This window comes from Papio anubis, chromosome 1, assembly GCF_008728515.1.
Source record: "Papio anubis isolate 15944 chromosome 1, Panubis1.0, whole genome shotgun sequence".
NCBI lineage: Eukaryota > Metazoa > Chordata > Mammalia > Primates > Cercopithecidae > Papio > Papio anubis.
The window spans coordinates 160,778,571-160,797,009 of NC_044976.1; the positions used below are offsets into that span (position 1 = coordinate 160,778,571).

At 54.0% G+C, this 18,439-nt stretch overlaps 1 protein-coding gene across 10 annotated transcripts in view; it reads left to right on the forward strand.

Moving 5' to 3' along the window:
• The window catches only part of KIF21B (kinesin family member 21B), a 75,151-nt gene that overhangs the window by 21,101 nt on the left and 35,611 nt on the right, over positions 1-18,439 (forward strand). For 6 of the 10 annotated variants that reach the window (XM_021928794.2, XM_021928795.2, XM_021928813.2 and 3 more), the window contains 18 exons: positions 888-1,077; positions 2,435-2,498; positions 2,611-2,829; positions 3,251-3,335; positions 3,749-3,866; positions 4,640-4,831; positions 6,847-7,046; positions 10,774-10,881; positions 11,432-11,500; positions 12,019-12,251; positions 12,445-12,592; positions 12,836-13,030; positions 13,125-13,226; positions 14,263-14,428; positions 14,651-14,702; positions 14,841-14,898; positions 15,978-16,183; positions 16,261-16,335. In XM_021928794.2, coding sequence (XP_021784486.2) covers positions 888-1,077; positions 2,435-2,498; positions 2,611-2,829; positions 3,251-3,335; positions 3,749-3,866; positions 4,640-4,831; positions 6,847-7,046; positions 10,774-10,881; positions 11,432-11,500; positions 12,019-12,251; positions 12,445-12,592; positions 12,836-13,030; positions 13,125-13,226; positions 14,263-14,428; positions 14,651-14,702; positions 14,841-14,898; positions 15,978-16,183; positions 16,261-16,335 — 2,480 coding nt within the window. The remainder of the gene's footprint in view (positions 1-887; positions 1,078-2,434; positions 2,499-2,610; positions 2,830-3,250; positions 3,336-3,748; positions 3,867-4,639; positions 4,832-6,846; positions 7,047-10,773; positions 10,882-11,431; positions 11,501-12,018; positions 12,252-12,444; positions 12,593-12,835; positions 13,031-13,124; positions 13,227-14,262; positions 14,429-14,650; positions 14,703-14,840; positions 14,899-15,977; positions 16,184-16,260; positions 16,336-18,439) is intronic. The other 4 variants (XM_021928815.2, XM_021928819.2, XM_031657288.1 and 1 more) reach the window with 1 other exon arrangement.

Genomic DNA, 18,439 nt, shown 5'->3' on the forward strand with positions numbered 1-18,439 from the left:
TAAGACTGCTAGACTGGCACAGAATCACTGATAGAGGGGCCCACAGGAGTATCCAGTGTGCTGCAGAGGGGCAGAGGAGAGAGTTGGCCTTACTTGCTTGGATGGTCAGAGAGGACCCATGGAAAAAGGGGTCTTTTATATGGATTTTGAAGAATGAATGAGGTAACAGCAAAATGAGATGGGGCAGCCATTCTAGGTAAAGAACAAGCCATGCACAAAGGAACAGAGTGGGAAAAAATGGGTCCTTTGGGGGAAATGTCTAATTCTATGTGACTGAGACAGAAGTCACCAATTGGTAGCCCATGGCCTGAATCTGGCACATAGATGAGTTTTGGTTTGGCTTGCACTTGTTTTAAAAGAATATAGCTTAGTTGTCAACCTTTCTGAAAGTCAGGGAGTTTCAGTTTTGCTATAAATTTTAAAGATCTAACAACTTATGGTACTAAGTTGACTGGAGAGGCATAGGGACTGCCCCTTTTAGACTAAGTCTGGGACTTTCTTAGCTCCAGTCTCTACCACTCCCTATTGTCTTACAACCAGCCTGACTCATTTATGCCAACTGCCTGGCAGAGAGGGTTTTGACCCTTGGACTAGAGTTTATGGAGATATGAAAATACACTGTGGAAAGTTAGGTCAAGTAAGATTGTGAGAGGCCTTGAGTGGCTGGTTACAAAATTTGGACTTTTTATTGTCAAGGAGAACTGTGTAAGGTTTTTGCGCGTTGGGGACCAGCAGCTGTGTTTTAGGAAACCTGGGGCAGGGAAGACTGGTGATGCTGCCATATACAGGGGAAGGCCAGGGCACTGGCAGAGGGAGGGGCACCATCAACCCCTTCCCCCACCTGTGAGCTGTGCCGCCTGACTGCTCCCCTTTGCCCCTGCTCCCAGGGCAAGCGAGTGATAGGAGAGGATGGCGCTGAGGGCTATAGCGACCTGTTCCGGGAGAATGCCATGCTACAGAAGGAGAATGCGGCCCTGCGGCTGCGGGTGAAAGCCATGCAGGAGGCCATCGACGCCATCAATAACCGCGTCACCCAGCTCATGAGCCAGGAGGCCAACCTGCTGCTAGCCAAGGCTGGTGAGTTGGGCCGTGCCAGGTCATGTCAGAGCACCAACAGGCTAGGAACCCATCTCTCCACACCCACCCCAGAGTATCAGGTAGACTAAGCCAGCCAGTCAATTCACAGTTCAACTCATTTATGCATTTTTTTTCACTTGATTTTAAAACATTTTTGTATGGCACAAGCAATACATGAACACATCCTTCTTGTTCAACATGCAAACAATACATCACTATATGAAGCAAAAGATTAAAATCACCTGTCCCTGAACCCTCCACCCCAAGCCCTCTCTACTTCTCAGAAGGAACCTCTGTGAGCAGCTTGGTGTGTATTTTCCCACGCCTTTGTCAGTATTTGTTTCAAGTATGAATGTGTATTCATATACATTCTTAAATGTGTGTATGATATAGATTACTTTTTCTATGTATGAGATTATATATATTGCTCTAAGACTTCCCTTTTTCATTTAGCATTATGTTTTATAAATCTTTCCATATTAAACCTACTTCTGGTTCACGCCTGTAATCCCAGCACTTTGGGAGGCCAAGGCAGGAAAATCTCTTGAGCCCAGGAGTTTGAGACCAGCCTGGGCAACATAGGGACACCTAGTCTCTACAAAAAAATACAAAAATTAGCCAGATGTGGTGGCACGTGCCTGTAGTTCGTTACTGGGGAGGCTGAGATGGAAGGATTGACTGAGCCCAGGAGGTTGAGGCTGCAATCAGCTGTGACTCTAGCCTGGGCGACAGAGCAAGACCTTGGCTCTAACCAAAAAATAAAAATTTTAAAAAACCTACTTCTCTTAATCTTCTGCCATGGTGTCCCATATGTAGCAATGATGAATAAATTTATTACAATAGCCTTCTAGTGATGGGGATTTAGGTCAACAGTGCTTGTATACCTCTGTGCAAAGTATTTTTTTCTATAGATTTCTTTTTGGAAAAGGCCCATATGAGCTACCCTATTCGAGGAACAGATATAAGAGCAGTAGTATCAGCGGTGAAGACCCTCGCTGCTATTTATCTTTTTTTTTTTTTTTTTTTCTCTGAGACGGAGTGTTGCTCTTGTTGCCCAGGCTGGAGTGCAATGGTGTGATCTTGGCTCACCGCAATGTCCACCTCCCGGGTTCAAGTGATTCTCCTGCCTCAACGTCTCGAGTAGCTGGGCTTAGCAGCATGTACCACCATGCTCGGCTAATTTTGTATTTTTAGTAGAGACGGGGTTTCTCCATGTTGGTCAGGCTGGTCTCAAACTCCTGGCCTCAGGTGATCCGCCCGCCTTGGCCTCCCAAAGTGTTGGGATTATAGGCCTGAGCCACCGCGCCGGCCTATTTATCCTCTTCATCGCACCCTCCTTCCCACCTTCCCATTCCAGGCGATGGCAATGAGGCCATTGGCGCACTGATCCAGAACTACATCCGGGAGATTGAAGAGCTGCGGTGAGTGAGTGAGCCCCGCCCCGGCAGGTGTGCACGGGAAGGGGACCTCGGCCAGGTGACGCCAAGTGGGTGGCAGCTCACTCGGCCCCGCCCACTCGCTCTTCCCCCGCAGGACAAAGCTCCTGGAGAGTGAAGCCATGAACGAGTCCCTGCGCCGCAGCCTCTCACGGGCCTCGGCTAGGAGCCCCTACGCCCTGGGTGCGTCTCCAGCCGCCCCGGCCTTCGGGGGCAGCCCAGCCAGCTCCATGGAGGATGCCTCGGAGGTGATCCGTAGGGCCAAGCAGGACCTGGAGCGGCTAAAGAAGAAGGAGGTCAGGCAGCGCAGGAAGAGGTGAGTGGAGTGTCGTCCCCGCCCACGAGAGCCCTCAGATCGCCCCAGTGGACCCTGCCCGTCCCCCAGGAGGACTACTGCCCACCAGCTGTTTAGGAGGGAACCTCCACGTCCCCAGCCCCAGGGGCTGCCTCAGTATTGCTTGGGAATTCGTGGCGTAGATTTGCTCAGCCTTTTGGGCAACCTCCCTCCCCCACGTTCTCCCGCCATATGCTTTCCCCCAAGGAGAGGAAGGACTGAGCTGAGCCAAGGTCAGCTGTGGGTGGCCCTAGGGAAGAGCAGCGGGGCTCTCTGCAGAGTAGGAGCCAGCGTTTTCCCCGCCCTCTGGTGAGAGGCCTCCTGTCCTGCCGCTGCCGCCACCCTGCCTGTGTGCTCAAGGCAGGGGCGGCCTTCCTAATCCAGCCTCCCTGCCCTCCCTAAGCAGCCCCGAGAAGGAAGCCTTCAAAAAGAGGGCAAAACTCCAACAGGAGAACAGTGAGGAGACGGATGAGAACGAGGCCGAGGAGGTGAGGAGCACGGCCTGTCCCACCTCACCACATGCGTGCCCCGTGTCCCTGCTGGGGTTGGGGGGCCCCATCGCATCCTTGTATAGAGTGAGGGAGGCGGTTGAGTCTGCATCCAGTTGATCCTTGTATTTCCTTATATCTCTGACTGGTTACCATGGTGATCTCCATCCCCTAGGCCCCCACCTCATCCCAAATGGATGATGCAGGTGGGGAGGCCCTCCCAGAGGGGTTCTGCGGGGACGCTGGGGGAGGCGGCGCTCTTCCAGGAGTGGGGGGTGGGCTGGGGGGCTCAGCTGTGGCCTGCCCCAATCCCCACCCTCCTGACACACCTGAGGCATTGTGTCGGGACGCACCTCTGCTTCTGGGCTCCCCTCTCTGAGGCCAGGCCCACCCCAATGGTGCCTGGTGCCCAGGAGGAGGAAGAGCGAGACGAGAGTGGCTGTGAGGAGGAAGAAGGGCGAGAGGATGAAGACGAGGACTCGGGCAGTGAAGAGAGCCTGGTGGACTCAGACTCAGACCCCGAGGAGAAGGGTGTGTGGGCCTGGGCTGTGGGCTGTGGAGGATGCAATGCCTGGCTGCCAGTGCCCAAGGGTGGGATTGCGCCCTGCTCAAAGATTATGATGTCCAGGCCCCAGCACTCCCAGACATGAACCCAATGACAACAGCATCATGATGGGAATGACAGCGAATACTTCCTGGTCGTTCATTAGGTGCCAGGCACTGTACTTACCTTAACCCTTTGAGCGGCTGGGTTCTTTCAGTCTTCACTGCAACTGTATGCATAGGTGTTGTGAGCTTCCCTATATTACCACAGAGGAACAAGCTCACATGGGTTTAGTGACCTTTCCCAGTGTGGTCCATGCAGAGCAAACGTGAACATAGGCCTGACTGGTGCCAAAGCCCTCTCCTCTAAATGGAGATGCCTGCCCTTTCAGCCCTGCCTGCTGCCAGCCCTGGCCCTAGCCCTGTAAGGTGCTCTCAGCCATCTCACCCTCCTCCACCAAGCTGGTCCCACGTCATCTGGAACAGGTGGATGCTGGCCTCAGGAATGGCTGGGCTGGGAAGGACGTGTAGATCCCCCCTGGCAGCTCCTGAGTGCCACCTTGCCTTTCTGGAGCCGCTTTTTAAATGTGTTGCTCCTTCTGGTCGCATTCTACCTGCATTGGGATTTATCCTTTTGCTCTCTGGTCACTGATTGGTTGTGGCTGACCAAAAGAGGGTCCCAGCTCCCCAAGACTGGCACATCTGCTCCCCATTTTGCCCCTCACCCTAACGCTGGGCTGGGCCTCTCTGTGCCCCTATAGAGGTGAACTTCCAGGCGGACCTGGCCGACCTGACTTGTGAGATCGAAATCAAGCAGAAGCTGATCGACGAACTGGAGAACAGCCAGCGGCGGCTGCAGACTCTCAAGCACCAGTATGAGGAAAAGCTGATTCTGCTGCAGAACAAGATCCGAGACACACAGCTGGAGCGCGACCGCGTGCTGCAGAACCTCAGTGAGGCCAGCGCCACGCCCCTCCACCCCATCCGGACCCTCCCTTTCCCCTGAGCCCCTCCTCTGTCAAAAGCAGCTGGCGTGTTGGGGTTATCCTGGCCTTCTAGGCAAGGGACTTCCCAACCTTTGACTTTGGCCCTTTGACCCACAGTTAAAGGTTCTTATGTCTAACCCTAGTTCCTATGAAACATTCTAAATTGATTTGTTGTTGTTGTTGTTGTTATTGTTGTTATCGTTGTTTGCTATCATGTCACGTATTAGAATTCTTTATATACCTAGGCACACGAACATGACATTCCCAGCCTTTCCTCCTGCAGTCAGTTCCTTGGGTCTTTTCCTTTGGACCTGTTTGTAAACGTTCTTGCATTCTATCTTCATTATGCTGCTCTTCAGCCCATTCATTCCATTTTTTATTTATTCGTTCATTGATGTGCTTATTCAGCAAACACATGTTGAATATGTCTTATAGAGCAGACATTGTCCTAGTGCTAGAGATATTGGAGTGGACAAAATCCCTGCTCTCGTGCAGCGTACATTCTAGTGGGGAAAGACAGACATAAAAGAAAGAACAGAATCTGTAGGGTGTCAGATGGTCATAAGTATAGCCAGGAAGGGGAACAGGAACTGCTGAAGAGTGAGTTGGAGTTTTGTTTTGTTTTTTGTTTTTTTTTTTTTGAGACAGAATCTCATTCTGTCACCCAGGCTGGAGTGCAGTGGCGTGATCTTGGCTTACTGCAACCTCTGCCTCCCGGGTTCAAATGATTCTCCTGCCTCAGCCTCCCAAGTAGCTGGGACTACAGGCACCCACCACCATGCCCAGCTAATTTTTGTATTTTTAGTAGAAACAGGGTTTCACTATATTGACCTGGCTGGTCTTGAACTCCTGACCTTGTGATCTGCCTGTGTCAGCCTCCCAAAGTGCTGGGATTACAGGCGTGAGCCACTCCACCTGGCCGAATTGGAGTTTTTTAAAGGATGGTCGTGAAGACTTTACTGAGCAAAGACTCGAAGGAGGTGATAGTGCTAGAGCAGCACCAACCAGGGGAAGAGCGTCCCAGGCAGAGGGAACAGGAGATGCCAAGGCCATAAGGCTGCCATGTGCCTGACATTTTGGTAGAATGATGAGGGGACCAGGATGGCTAGAGCACAGTGAGAGGGGACAGGTTGGAGAAGAAATGTCATTATAAAGAGGTTGCCTTATACTCTGAGGAGACGGGATGTGTGGCGTTTCAAGAGAGCTACATGATACCAAATTTAAAAGCATTTTTAAAAGACTACTCTGGCTGCTGCATGGGGGAGTGAAAGTGGAAACTGGAGACCACTTAGGAAACTGTTCTACTAAAGATCCCAGGAGAGGTGGCTTAGGAGGTAGTGAGAAGTCAGATTCTGGATATATTTTGCAGGTTGAGCCAGAAGACTTTGATTGCTGGGAGGCGGATGTGAGGGAGAGGGGAGCCAAGGATGCCTCAGGGTGTGAGCTTCTGGAAGGAGCATGATGCTGTGTACTGAGATGGGAGAGGGGTAGGAATGAGGAGTTGGGTTTTGTACCTGTTAAGTTGGAGATGTCTGTTGGTAGTTCTGGTAGGAGAGGCCAAGAGTGGAGAATCAGCTTATTCCTTCTGCCCTGGCCCACACCATTCTGTCTTCTCTTGCTAACTCTTCCCCTTCCCACGGACCCCAGCTCTTTCCTCCAACACTGGATCATGGGTCAGAACCCAGCCAGCATGAGTGAGCTACAGGACCCTCATGGGAAGCTGGGGACCAGGGCTTCAGAGATCCAAGATGAAAACACCCCTGCCCATTTCAATAGGATGTCAGAGCAGGAAGGGGCCTTGGGCATCGACTAGTCTTAACCCCTCATTCAAATGATGCAACAGGCTCAGAGAGGGGTATGAGTTGCCCGAGGTCATACAATGGGACTGGAACAGAGGCTTCCTGTGTTCCCCCTTGATGTCCCTATATTTAGTGGGAGCCCTTAGGGACTCAGCACCAACAGCTGCTTCTTGTTGCTCTCAGGCACCATGGAGTGCTACACGGAGGAGAAGGCCAACAAGATCAAGGCAGACTACGAGAAGAGGCTGCGGGAGATGAACCGGGACCTGCAGAAGCTGCAGGCCGCCCAGAAGGAGCACGCCCGGCTGCTCAAGAACCAGTCGCGCTATGAGAGGGAGCTGAAGAAGCTACAGGCCGAGGTGGCTGAGATGAAGAAGGCCAAGGTAGGGGTCGAGGGTGTGAGGAGTGGGACCTGGAGTGCATGTGACATCTTCTTAGAATCCACTCACCATGGTAAAAATAATAATTGCCGTCAAGTGTGGATTCTCTTCTCCATACACAGCATTACCTAGTTTGACCCTGTCTTGACCCTTGACACGGTCCTCTTAGCTAAGTGCATCATCCAAGGCGAAACAACCTGCCCCAGTAGTGGGGCTAGTGTGCAGGGATGCTGGGGTGCACAGGGTCATGTTCAGGGCAGGTGAGGATTTCAGGGGACCCCACTCGGTGCTGCCTCCTGTTGGGGAGGCCGCAGCACACTTGCTTCGGGTCTGCACAAAGCGCACAGGAGGCCTCTCATTTGGTGCGACCTGGCTCTGAATGATGATAGTAACAGTTGTCATCATTTGAACATTTACTATGACCAGGCTCCAAACTAGTCATCTCACATGCATGATCACATTCAGTCCTTAGAAGAACCTCATGAAAGAAGTCTATTATTATTCTTTTATATATGAGAAAGTGAGGCTCAGAGAAGTTAATTCCAGCTTCCAAGAGGTAGCACTGGGATTTGAACTCAGTTCTCTGGCTCCCAAGCCACTGTGTGTTGCGGGTGGCACAGCGCCTCCCTTTTCTACTTTGCCACCACTCAGAGTGCTCTAGTCTCTGGGACCTGGGGTCTGCCCCTGCTCTTCTGACTTCGGGGCTCAGGCTTGTGTTTCCGGTGTCTGGTGTGTTCTGGCTCTCGCCTGGGGCTCAGCAGATCCATGCTCCCTTTCAGTCCTCGCTCCCTCTGGGCCTTCCAAGCCCTACATTCCTGCCTGCTCTGACCCTCAGCCCTCAGTAGAGCCCAGATCCCCACAGCCCTGGGCTAAGCCCTGGGCACGGGTGGCAGCCCCAGCAAGCTGTGAAGGGCTGGCCTTGGGGACAGAGATGTAGGGAAGGGGAGCTCCCCGGTGCTTGAGGCTGATGGGGCATCTAGGAGTCATCGGTAGCTACACCCTCCCGGCCGACTCAGTATGCAGAGGAGAGAGGCAATGCAGTGGTGGCTGATGTAGATTCTGAGAAGAGGTGGACCCATAGCTGTCATTGAGGCCCAGCCACCTCACCTGGGCAGGCTCTGTCCCCAAGCCTGGGCTGCAGGTCTGGAGGCTTCATCAGCCTGACCAGAGTGGAGAAGTCACCGCCTTGCTGTGCTCATATCTGCATGGCCTGGGCTAGCCCCAAGGAGCCCCCATTTGCACCATGTCCTTCAGTGTGTTCACCCTGTGGTGTGTTGAGACTCTAGTGTGGACTCAAGTACCCAGATCACCCAAGGGCCCCAGGCACCTGCTCATTAGCAGGGAGGGACTGGTGGGCCTTCATTATCTCAGGTGGAACAGCACTCCCACCAGGGGCCTGCACATTCTGCAGCAGCTTCTGGAGCACTTCTGTGGTGCGCTTATGTGCGTCCCTACTCTGTCTCCCTGGGGGTTCCCGGCTGGTGCCTCTGCAGAATACCCCATCCTGTCCTGGCCAGCTCACGTCTCAGCTGCAGAGGCCCTGGAGAGCCTCATGAGGGAAGATGCTTATATGGCTCTGAAGCCGGGCAAATAATATAACGCCAAGATGCATCTGACAGAAGGCTCATGTGTAGACCTGTGTTTCAGTCCCTGGATTGCTGAGCTCCTTCAGCCACGTGCCCGGCTCTGTCCACATTGACCGTGCTCTTATGAACCCAGAGCTAGAACCTGAGAGGAACACCCTTGGGTCATCCCAGGAAGGGCCCAGGCTTTCTGTTGGAGGGACAGAGGGTGCAGCAGCCAAGGATTCAAACCAGACACTGTGAGAGCCAGTGCCCCAGAATCCTCCCATGGCTGTTCAGCTACAGGGCCCCAGCGATTCACAGAATGGAACTGGGGTGGAGCTTGCAGCCACAGCGTCTCTCAGAGAGAGGCCACAATGCCTTCTACCTTAAACCTGTGGAGTGATGCTAGTCCCGGGTACCATGGCCTGTTTCTGCTTGTCGTGTGCCTGGAATGTGCTCACCTGTTCTGAGACCTTTGCCTCTGTGGTAGCCACCATGGAGTTTGGCCACACATGCAAAGTCAGCTGGATGGGTCTTTGACCAGGAAGACATAGCACCTCCCCAGGAATCCTTAAGCTCCTGACCCCAGAAGATACCTGACACCTTGGGTTTGCACACAGCTCCTGGGATGCTGGAGTTTTCAGGTCCACTTTTAGCCAAGGGTCTGGCTTGTTCTTCTAGTCCTTTTGGAGAACACTCATTCTGGACCCCACAGCCCCAACAGCAAGCAATCCCTCCTATTCTCTGCAGATTCACCCCAACAGAGCCTGCCTGTCCTCCCACCCTCCCAGAGAGAAGCTGACCCTGCTGGCCATTAACCCACTCCCTCATGCCATTTCCTTCTTCTTTCTCTCTCTTTTGTTTTGTTTTGTTTTAAAGGCAGAGTCTTGCTCTGTTGCCTGGGCTGGAGTGCAGTGGCGCTAACACAGCTCATTGCAGCCTCAACCTCCTGGGCTTAAGCAATCCTCCTACCTCAGCCTCCTGAGTAGCTGGGACTATGGGCACACACCACCATACCAGGCTAGTTTTTGTATTATTTTTGGTGGAGACAGAGTCTCACTATGTTGCCCAGACTGATCTTGAACTCCTAGAATCAAGCATTCTTTCCACCTTAGCCTCCAAAGTGCTAGTGCTGGGATTACAGGTGTGAGCCACCGCGCTCGGCCTGTTTCCTTTCTTGACTGTTCTGAGGGCAGGGCAGATTGATGACATTCCTGGTGATGTCCGAGGCTTCAGTGGCAGAGGAAGGATCAACTGTCATGTGTTTCTCATGCCCCTGTCACTTGGAAGGTGTCCAAAACCCTGTGTACATTACACTTGTATGTTCTGGGCACCAGGAATAGGGAGGCAGATGCCACAGGGCCCCAGGTCAGTGGCCTCCCAGCACATAGAGTTGCGTCCGGCCACACTAATGGTGCTCTCTGTGCCTTTGGCTACATTTCCAACAACTCTGGGGTCCAGGTTCTCTGTGCTTGGTCCCTAGCTTTGCTGACTTACCATGGAGCCATCCCTGGGGCTGCAGGAAAAGCCGACTGGAAGGCAATGATTTGTTTTCGGAATAGGCCATCTATTACTAGTTTTATGACTTTAAGCCCTTTTGTCTCTCTGAGGCTCATTTCCTTGTTTATAAAACAGGAACGATAACGTCTCTCTCATGATTGTCATGAGGAGGGTGCCTGGCATATAGCCGGATCTCAGTAAATAATGGTGGTTTTTATTGCTGTCACCATGAGCCTGGCCAAGAGGGCCCTGACCTTCACCTCAGCCCTGTCTGCAGCTCAGCCTTCAGTAGGGAAGAGGATTAGCTGCCTCCAGCAACCCAGACTGTTTCTGGAATGGCCACAGGACAGTGGCTGTGGGTGAGGGCCACCAGGGGCTGTGGCATTCCAAGCAGCGAGGGCCACAGTTGGGCCCTGCGGAGTGGGGCACCTGCACTGCTGGGCTGGCTGTGAGGCCACTCCTTTTGGCAGGTTGCCCAGATGGCTTCAGCTCCTATGGAGGAGTGGGAGGTAGAACCCCTCACTTCAGACCCCGAGGCCCTAAGCCAGGGTTGCCTGGCTCGCCACTGTCCCTGCTCCATGCCCTCAGAGCTGGCCCCTCCCTGGAGAGTGTGGGCCACCTGCCTCCCAGTCCTGTCTCACCACCATCACCTCTGCCCATCCCAGGTGGCCCTGATGAAGCAGATGCGTGAGGAGCAGCAGCGGCGGCGGCTAGTGGAGACCAAGAGGAACCGGGAGATCGCACAGCTCAAGAAGGAGCAGCGACGACAGGAGGTGAGGGGTGGCCCTTGAGCCTCCAAGGAGCCTTTGGCCCTAGCCAGCCTCCTGGTGCACCTGGCTGCCCCTCCTGACCAAGCAGGCCTTAATCTCCACTGTCCTAAGTGGTAGTGGTCGTGCTTGGAGGACAGTGCAGCATGTCAGAGAAAGATGAGACCCTGTGGCTTCTGGTCCAGCCCCCACATTTAGTTAAGAGGAGGGACTTGAGCCCTGGAGAGGGGAAAGAACTTGCTCAAGGTGACCAGCAAGCCGGAAATGTGCAGCTTCAGGCCCTGCAGAGAAGTCCCAGTAGGGCTGAGCCCTCTGCTCCAGGATTCTTCCTCATTGGAGGGAAGAAGAGGCTAAGGAAATTGCCCTTGTGGAGAAAGCAGACTTCACTGCAACCTCTGGGGAGGGGAGCTCAACTCTGGGTCCCACTTTATCAAGAGTTTGGCTGCATGAGAATCACCCTGAAGCCCAGGCTTTCAACTACAGAGCTAGCCAGCCTATGCACAGAGAGGGCTGAGGTGTCTGAGTGTGGAGCCCAGCCCTCTTCTGTCTCCCACAGTTTCAGATCCGAGCTCTGGAGTCCCAGAAGCGGCAGCAGGAGATGGTCCTGAGGAGGAAGACCCAGGAGGTGAGCTCACTGGAGGGGCTGACGAGGCCTTGGCCCTGCTGCACATGTGTGCGTGCAAGTGTGCGTGCGTGCGTTGCTTACCTTCTCTTTTGGACCTCCAACTTCCTCGTGGTGGAGTAAAGGAAGCATTTCCCAGTTCTGCCAGAGCTGGCAGGGAGAGGAAGCAAGCCCTGCTTATGGCCCTGGCTCTCCCTACTTCCATTCAGCAAGTGTAGTTGGTGTCGAAATTGTGTCCAACCTATTAGAAGGGCCTTTCTCAACAAGAGCTCAGGCTGCAGGGCAGACTGCAGGCCTATTCCCAGATGCCTGAGCTGTGCATTAAAAAAAAAAGAAGGTGACAGCCTCTTTTGTGTTCACGTCACATCAAACAGAGATCCCTTGGCCCTTTTGCAGCCCAAGCCCAGTCCAGCACAGAGCAGCCTCTGTGTCCCTGCTGCCTGGCACCCCAACCTGGGCCCTTCTGTGTGGCTCCAGGCCACCCAGCTCACCGGCTCCCTCTTTTCTCCCTGCTGCCCCAGGTTTCTGCACTGAGGCGCCTGGCCAAGCCCATGTCTGAGCGGGTGGCAGGGCGTGCAGGACTAAAGCCACCCATGCTGGACTCTGGGGCCGAGGTGTCGGCCAGCACTACCTCATCTGAGGCTGAATCAGGGGCCCGCTCTGTCTCCAGCATCGTGCGCCAGTGGAACCGCAAAATCAACCACTTCTTGGGGGACCACCCTGCGCCCACTGTCAATGGCACCCGGCCTGCCCGGTAAAGTGGACTGGCAGTCCTCTGGCCTGGTGGGCAGAGGGGGTGGGAATAGGGGGCAGGACCAGGGTGAGGAAGAGGGAAGCTCTTGGGGGTGCTCTGGGTCCCCGTGGCTGTCAGCTCCAGGTAGGGGGTTCAGTGGGGCTGTAGAGGTTAAAAGGAGCCCCATCCAATCCCCTTTGCCTATGTCTCCTAGAAAGAAGTTCCAGAAGAAGGGGGCCAGCCAGAGCTTCAGTAAGGCAGCAAGGCTCAAGTGGCAGTCCCTGGAGCGACGGATCATCGACATCGTCATGCAGAGAATGACCATTGTCAACCTGGAGGCTGACATGGAGCGACTCATCAAGGTGAACCCTGCCTCCCCCTTCTCTCCCATCCCACCCCTCTGCCTATCCTCTGTCACCTCCAACTTCTCTGGCTCTTCAAACCTTTCCCCGCCCCACCTCCCTCTGCTCCTTGTGCCTGCTCTGGAATCCCGAGGTGCTGGGGGGACCTCACAGGCCAGCCTGTGGTGGGAGCTATGGGCAGGGCTAGGCAGCTACCTGAGGCCTCTCCTTCATCACAATCACCGCCCTCCCCTCTGACCCCAGAAAAGGGAGGAGCTGTTCCTCCTGCAGGAGGCACTGCGGAAGAAGCGGGAGCGGCTGCAGGCTGAGAGCCCCGAGGAAGAGAAGGGGCTACAGGAGCTGGCCGAGGAGATCGAGGTCCTGGCAGCCAACATTGACTACATCAATGATAGCATCACCGACTGCCAGGCCACCATCGTGCAGCTAGAGGAGACCAAGGTATCTGCAAGGCTGGGCCTGGTGGGGCAGAGGCGGGAGAAGTGGGTGGCAGGGGCAGCCCCAGGCGACGGGGCTCTCTGCCTCCCGGTCCTAGGAGGAGCTGGACTCCACAGACACATCCGTGGTCATCAGCTCCTGCTCCCTGGCTGAAGCCCGCCTCCTGCTAGACAACTTCCTCAAGGCATCCATTGACAAGGTAAGCTGGGAGTGTACCTGGGCAGGGGTCTCTATGGGCACAGATGCCTCTGTGATATACCCTAGTGTGAAGCCCAGGGGACTGGCTCCTCCTCACCTACATCACTCACAGGCTAGGATAAGCCACCTAACCTCTGCACCTCCCATGCCACAGCCATAAAGCTGAGAGGATGACCGTACCAAGCTTATAGCTTGCTGTGTGACTTTAATGAGATGCTGTGTGTAAGGGATGTGGCCTGGCATCTGGCACACAGCAGGGCCTCTGTTAAAGTTGACCCTGGGTGTCTGGCCCAAGCCTATCCAAAGCAGTGCTGGGCTTGAGTCTGTTGGAGGTGGAGGGAGAAGTGTGTGTATGTGGGTATAGGGGAACGACAGACAGACCACATTCCACCCAGGAGGGTTTACACCAGAACATCAGGTGTCCCTTGACGTTTCTTGGGCTCCTCTCCTCTCTCCTTGACAGAGGGCTAACCAGAGGATGTGCCTCCTTCTCTCCTGGGGCCTGTGGTCTCTGGGGACAGACCCTACATGGTGTGAATCTGTGTAACTCTGGAAGGAGACAGGAGACTCTGCTGACTGACCCCTGCCCCGGGCCCCACTGAGCTCCTCTCAGCTCTGCTTTGTGTCTGGGGACTTTGTGAGTTTGCTAGGGCTGCCATAACCAAGTACCAGACTGGGAGCCTCAAACAAGGGATTTATTTTCTCCCAGTTCTGGAGGGTAGGAAGTCCAAGGGCCAGGTGTTGGCAGGGCTGGTTTCTTCTGGGGCCTCTCTCCTTGGCTGTAGATGAATATGAGTTTTGGGAGGACGTAACCTGGCCCATAATAGGGTGTGTCCTAAGGTGACCGTCACTTAATGTGTGTATGTGGGAGCTAAGGGGGCTGGCGGCGCTCTCAGGTCTGTGCTAGGTACAAGGGTGATGTTGGGAGCTGGAAGGGAGCCCTCCAAGGTGTCTTGAGGGATGCAGGTTGTGTGATATGGGGGACCCTCAACCCCAGGTCAGGAAGGGTAACTCCAGGCTTTGTTCCCTGCCCCCAGGGACTGCAAGTAGCACAAAAGGAAGCCCAGATCCGGCTGCTGGAGGGCCGACTGAGGCAGACAGATATGGCAGGCTCCTCCCAGAACCATCTGCTCCTGGACGCCCTGCGTGAGAAGGCCGAGGCTCACCCCGAGCTGCAGGCCCTCATCTACAATGTGCAGCAGGGTACGGGCAGGGGTGGGTGGAAGCTGCCAGCTCCTTGGCACTCCAGTGCTCTCGAACTCGGACCCCCAGGAGGCCCTCACCTCCCCCAGAACCACCCCTAACCCCCACCAGGAGCCCTGGTCTGATTCCAGTGGGTGAGATATAGGAGGGAGACCATCATCCCTCCCCTGACACTTGGATGAGGCTTCTCAACCCCTTTCCCTCCCTCCTGCCCTCCCACAGAGAACGGCTATGCCAGCACCGATGAGGAGATCTCAGAGTTCTCTGAGGGGAGGTGAGTTTGCAAGCTGGAGTGAGAGGCTGGCTCTCAGCATGTACCTGGGGCTGGTGGGAGGAGTTGCCATAGGTCCCAGGGCTGAGCCTGAATTTGGGGGCTCCTCAGGATCCTGAACTCTCTCTGCTTCTTCTTCAGCTTCTCCCAGTCATTCACCATGAAAGGGTCCACCAGCCATGATGATTTCAAGTTCAAGGTGAGCCCCGCTGGAAGTCAGGCAGTGGGTGCAGCAGGGCCAGCCTCCCCACAGCCTGTTCCCTGCTTACTGTCCCTCAGCCATAATACAATATTGTCCCCAGTTGGGAGGGAGGTGCCAAGAAAATTTAGCCTGGAATTGGGGGTTGTCCAGATAGGTAACCTGTTACAGCCCATGCCTTCTGAGGTGGGTGGAAGGTGGACGAGTGACCGCTAGCCTCTGCTGCCACCCTGCTAGCAACAGCACCATAACTAGGGGCTCCGCTTTTCAAAAATATCCCCTTTCCCTCACCCATGATTCTACCTCATGCACTGAGTCAAAACCTACCTCTACATGTCTGGTTATCTTACGTGCACACAGTCAATTCTACCATATGAGAGTCAGTAATAAGGAAATTTACCTAATAGCGAGGGATCCGTTTCATTAGACTGAAGCAAGATGCAGGGTTTTTTAAGGAGACAAGGAGGGAAAAAGCTTCAGACTGGGAATAGCAAATTATGCATAGTTTTGAGGTAAACGGATTAGCTGGTGACCTGCAAAGAAGTCAGGCTGGGCATTCTGTGTTTACATAGTCCAACTAAGGGCAGTGAAACCATTTCAGTTGCTCTGGATTCTCCAGAAACCCTGAGAGTGCAGCTGTGGAACACAGGTGATGTCTGTCTGGGTCCTTCCATCAGGTCTTCTACCTTAGGCCAAGACAGCATCATTTCTCTTGTTAGAATTTCCGGGAGGGCTAGGTGTAGTGGCTCATGCCTGTAATCCCAGCACTTTGGGAGTCTGAGGCAAGAGGATTTTGTGAGCCCAGGAGTTCAAGACCAGCCTGGACAACATGGCGAGACCCTATCTCTACAGAGAAAAAAATGTAAAAATTATCTGGGTATGGTGTCTGTGCCTGTAGTCTCAGCTGCTCAAGGAGGCTGCAGTAGGGGGATCACATGAGCCTAGGAAGTTGAGGCTGCCGTGAGCCAGGTTTGCACCACTGTTTAAAAAAAAAGAAAAAAACATAGAATTTCCCCTGGCTCCCCTTTATGTGCCATGCCATTTGGGCAAGTTGATCCACCCTGTTCTTCCTTTCCCAGAGTGAACCCAAGCTGTCTGCCCAAATGAAAGCTGTGTCGGCCGAGTGCCTGGGTCCCCCACTGGATATCTCCACCAAGAACATCACCAAGTCCCTGGCCTCCCTTGTTGAGATCAAAGAGGATGGAGTGGGCTTATCTGTCCGAGACCCCTATTACCGGGACAGGGTCTCGCGCACCGTCAGCCTGCCTACCCGGGGCAGCACTTTGTAAGGACGGGAACAGGAATGTGGGTTGGGGCAGGGGTGGAGATGGGTCTAGGCCTCACTGGACTCTTCTGTTCCAGCCCCAGGCAGTCTCGAGCCGCAGAGACGTCCCCGCTGACGAGAAGGAAGTCCTATGACCGAGGGCAGTCCATTAGGTGAGATCGTGTTCTAGAATCTGCTCCAGAGTCACCACCAGTCTAGTCCTTGGGTTCATGAGTGGCTGTGATGTTCTGCTCTGTTGATCATCTTGTGCACAGTATAACCTGGGCCAGCTTGACTGAGCCATTCAGCTTCACCCAATGGTCCCTTCCCCACCCTGTCAGGTGTGGACTCAAGAAATGGGCCAGGCGTGATGGCTCACACCTGTAATCCCAGCACTTTGGGAGGCGGAGATGGCCAGATCACTTGAGCCCAGGAGTTTGAGACCAGCCTGGCCAATACGGTGAAACATCATCTCTACTAAAAATATAAAAATTAGCCAGACATAGTGGTGCATGCCTGTAATCCCAGCTACTCGGGAGGCCGAGGCATGAGAATGGTTTGATCCTGGGAGGCAGAGGTTGCAGTGAGCTGAGATCATGCCACTGCACTGCTGCCTGGGTGACAGAGCGAGACTCTGTCTACAAAAAGAAAAGAAAAGAAAAAGAAAAAGAAATGTAATTTCTATAATGCACTTTAAAGTGAATAGCCGAGCCAGGTGCTGGAAACTGTTTGCTGATGTGCATCCAATACAAGTGGCTTTGTAGTGGCTGGGATTAGTCATTGCAGTGAGGTGCTTCAGCCCCTTTTCGTGACCATGGGTTCTGGGGAGCTTTCAGGTCTTTTTAAGGCCTTATCGTGTGAGAGGAGATTAGAAATTCAAAGGAAAGGCCAGATGCAGTGGCTTATGCCAGTAATCCTAGCACTTTGGGAGGCTGAGGCGGGTGGATTGCCTGAGCTCAGGAGTTCAAGACCAGCCTGGGCAACACGGTGAAACCCAGTCTCTACTGAAATACAAAAAAATTGGCTGGGTGTGGCAGCATGCACCTGTAATCCCACTTACTTGGGAGGCTGAGGCAGGAGAATTGCATGAACCTGGGAGGCAGAGGTTGTGGCTGAGATCACGCATTGCACCCAGCCCAGGATGAAAAGTAGACTCCATCTCAGAAAAAGAAAAGGAAAGAAAAAAAGGGAGGAAGGAAGGAAGAAAGGAGGGGAGGAAAGGAGGAGGGAGGGGAGGGAGGGAAGAAGGGAGGAAGGAAGGAAGAAGGGGAGGGAAGGGAGGAAGGAAGGAAGAAGGGAAGGAGGGAGGAAGGAAGGAAGGAAGGGGGGAAGGAAGGAAGGAAGAAGGGGAGGGAAGGAGGGAGGGAGGAAGGAAGGAAGGAAGAAAGGAGGAAAGGAGAGGGGAAGGAAGGAAGGAAGAAGGGGGAGAAGGAAGGAAGGAAGGAAGAAGGAGGAAGGAGGAGGAGGAAGGAAGGAAGGAAGAAGGGGGAAGGAGGGAGGAAGGAAGGAAGGAAGAAGGGGAGGAAGGAGGAGGAGGGAGGAAGGAAGGAAGGTGGGGAGGAAAGGAGGGAGGGAGGGAAGGGGGGAAGGAAGGAAGGAAGGAAGGAAATGGAAAAGAGATCAATGGCAGTGGAGGGACCCAGCTGGAAGGAAAGGAAGGGACTACCAGGGAGCCAACCATGCACAGAGGTTTGGTGGCACATGGAAGGAATAGTGGGAAAGCAGGGGCTCAAGATGGCCTCTTGCCACCTGCCTTGGTGGGAGGCAGGAGGATTTTTTTCTTTTTAGAGATAGGGTGTTACTCTATCACCCAGGTTGGAGTACAGTGGCACGATCAGGGTTCACTGCAGTCTCCACCTCCCAGGCTCAGGCGATCCTCCTGCCTTAGCCTCTCAAGTAGCTGGAACTACAGGCAGGCACCACCATGCCCGTCTAATTTTTTTACTTTTTGTAGAGTTGAAGTCTCTCCATGTTGCCCAGGGTGGTCTCAAACTCCTAAGTTCAAGCAATCCTCCCACCTCGGCCTTTCAATTTACTGGGATTACAGGCATGAGTCACCGCACCTGACCACGAATACATTTTAATAAATAGGTGAATTCCCAAATATGGAATCTGCGAATGATGAGGACTGATGTTTAAAGACAGCATCCAGGAGTTTAATTGGGTGTTAAGCTCTGAGAATACTGCACAGCAGGCCCTGCCCTGCGGGCCTCACAGCCAAGGCAGAAGGTGGAAGCCCAGCACCAAGTGGGGGCCTGTGGGCAGGGGTGGTCACTA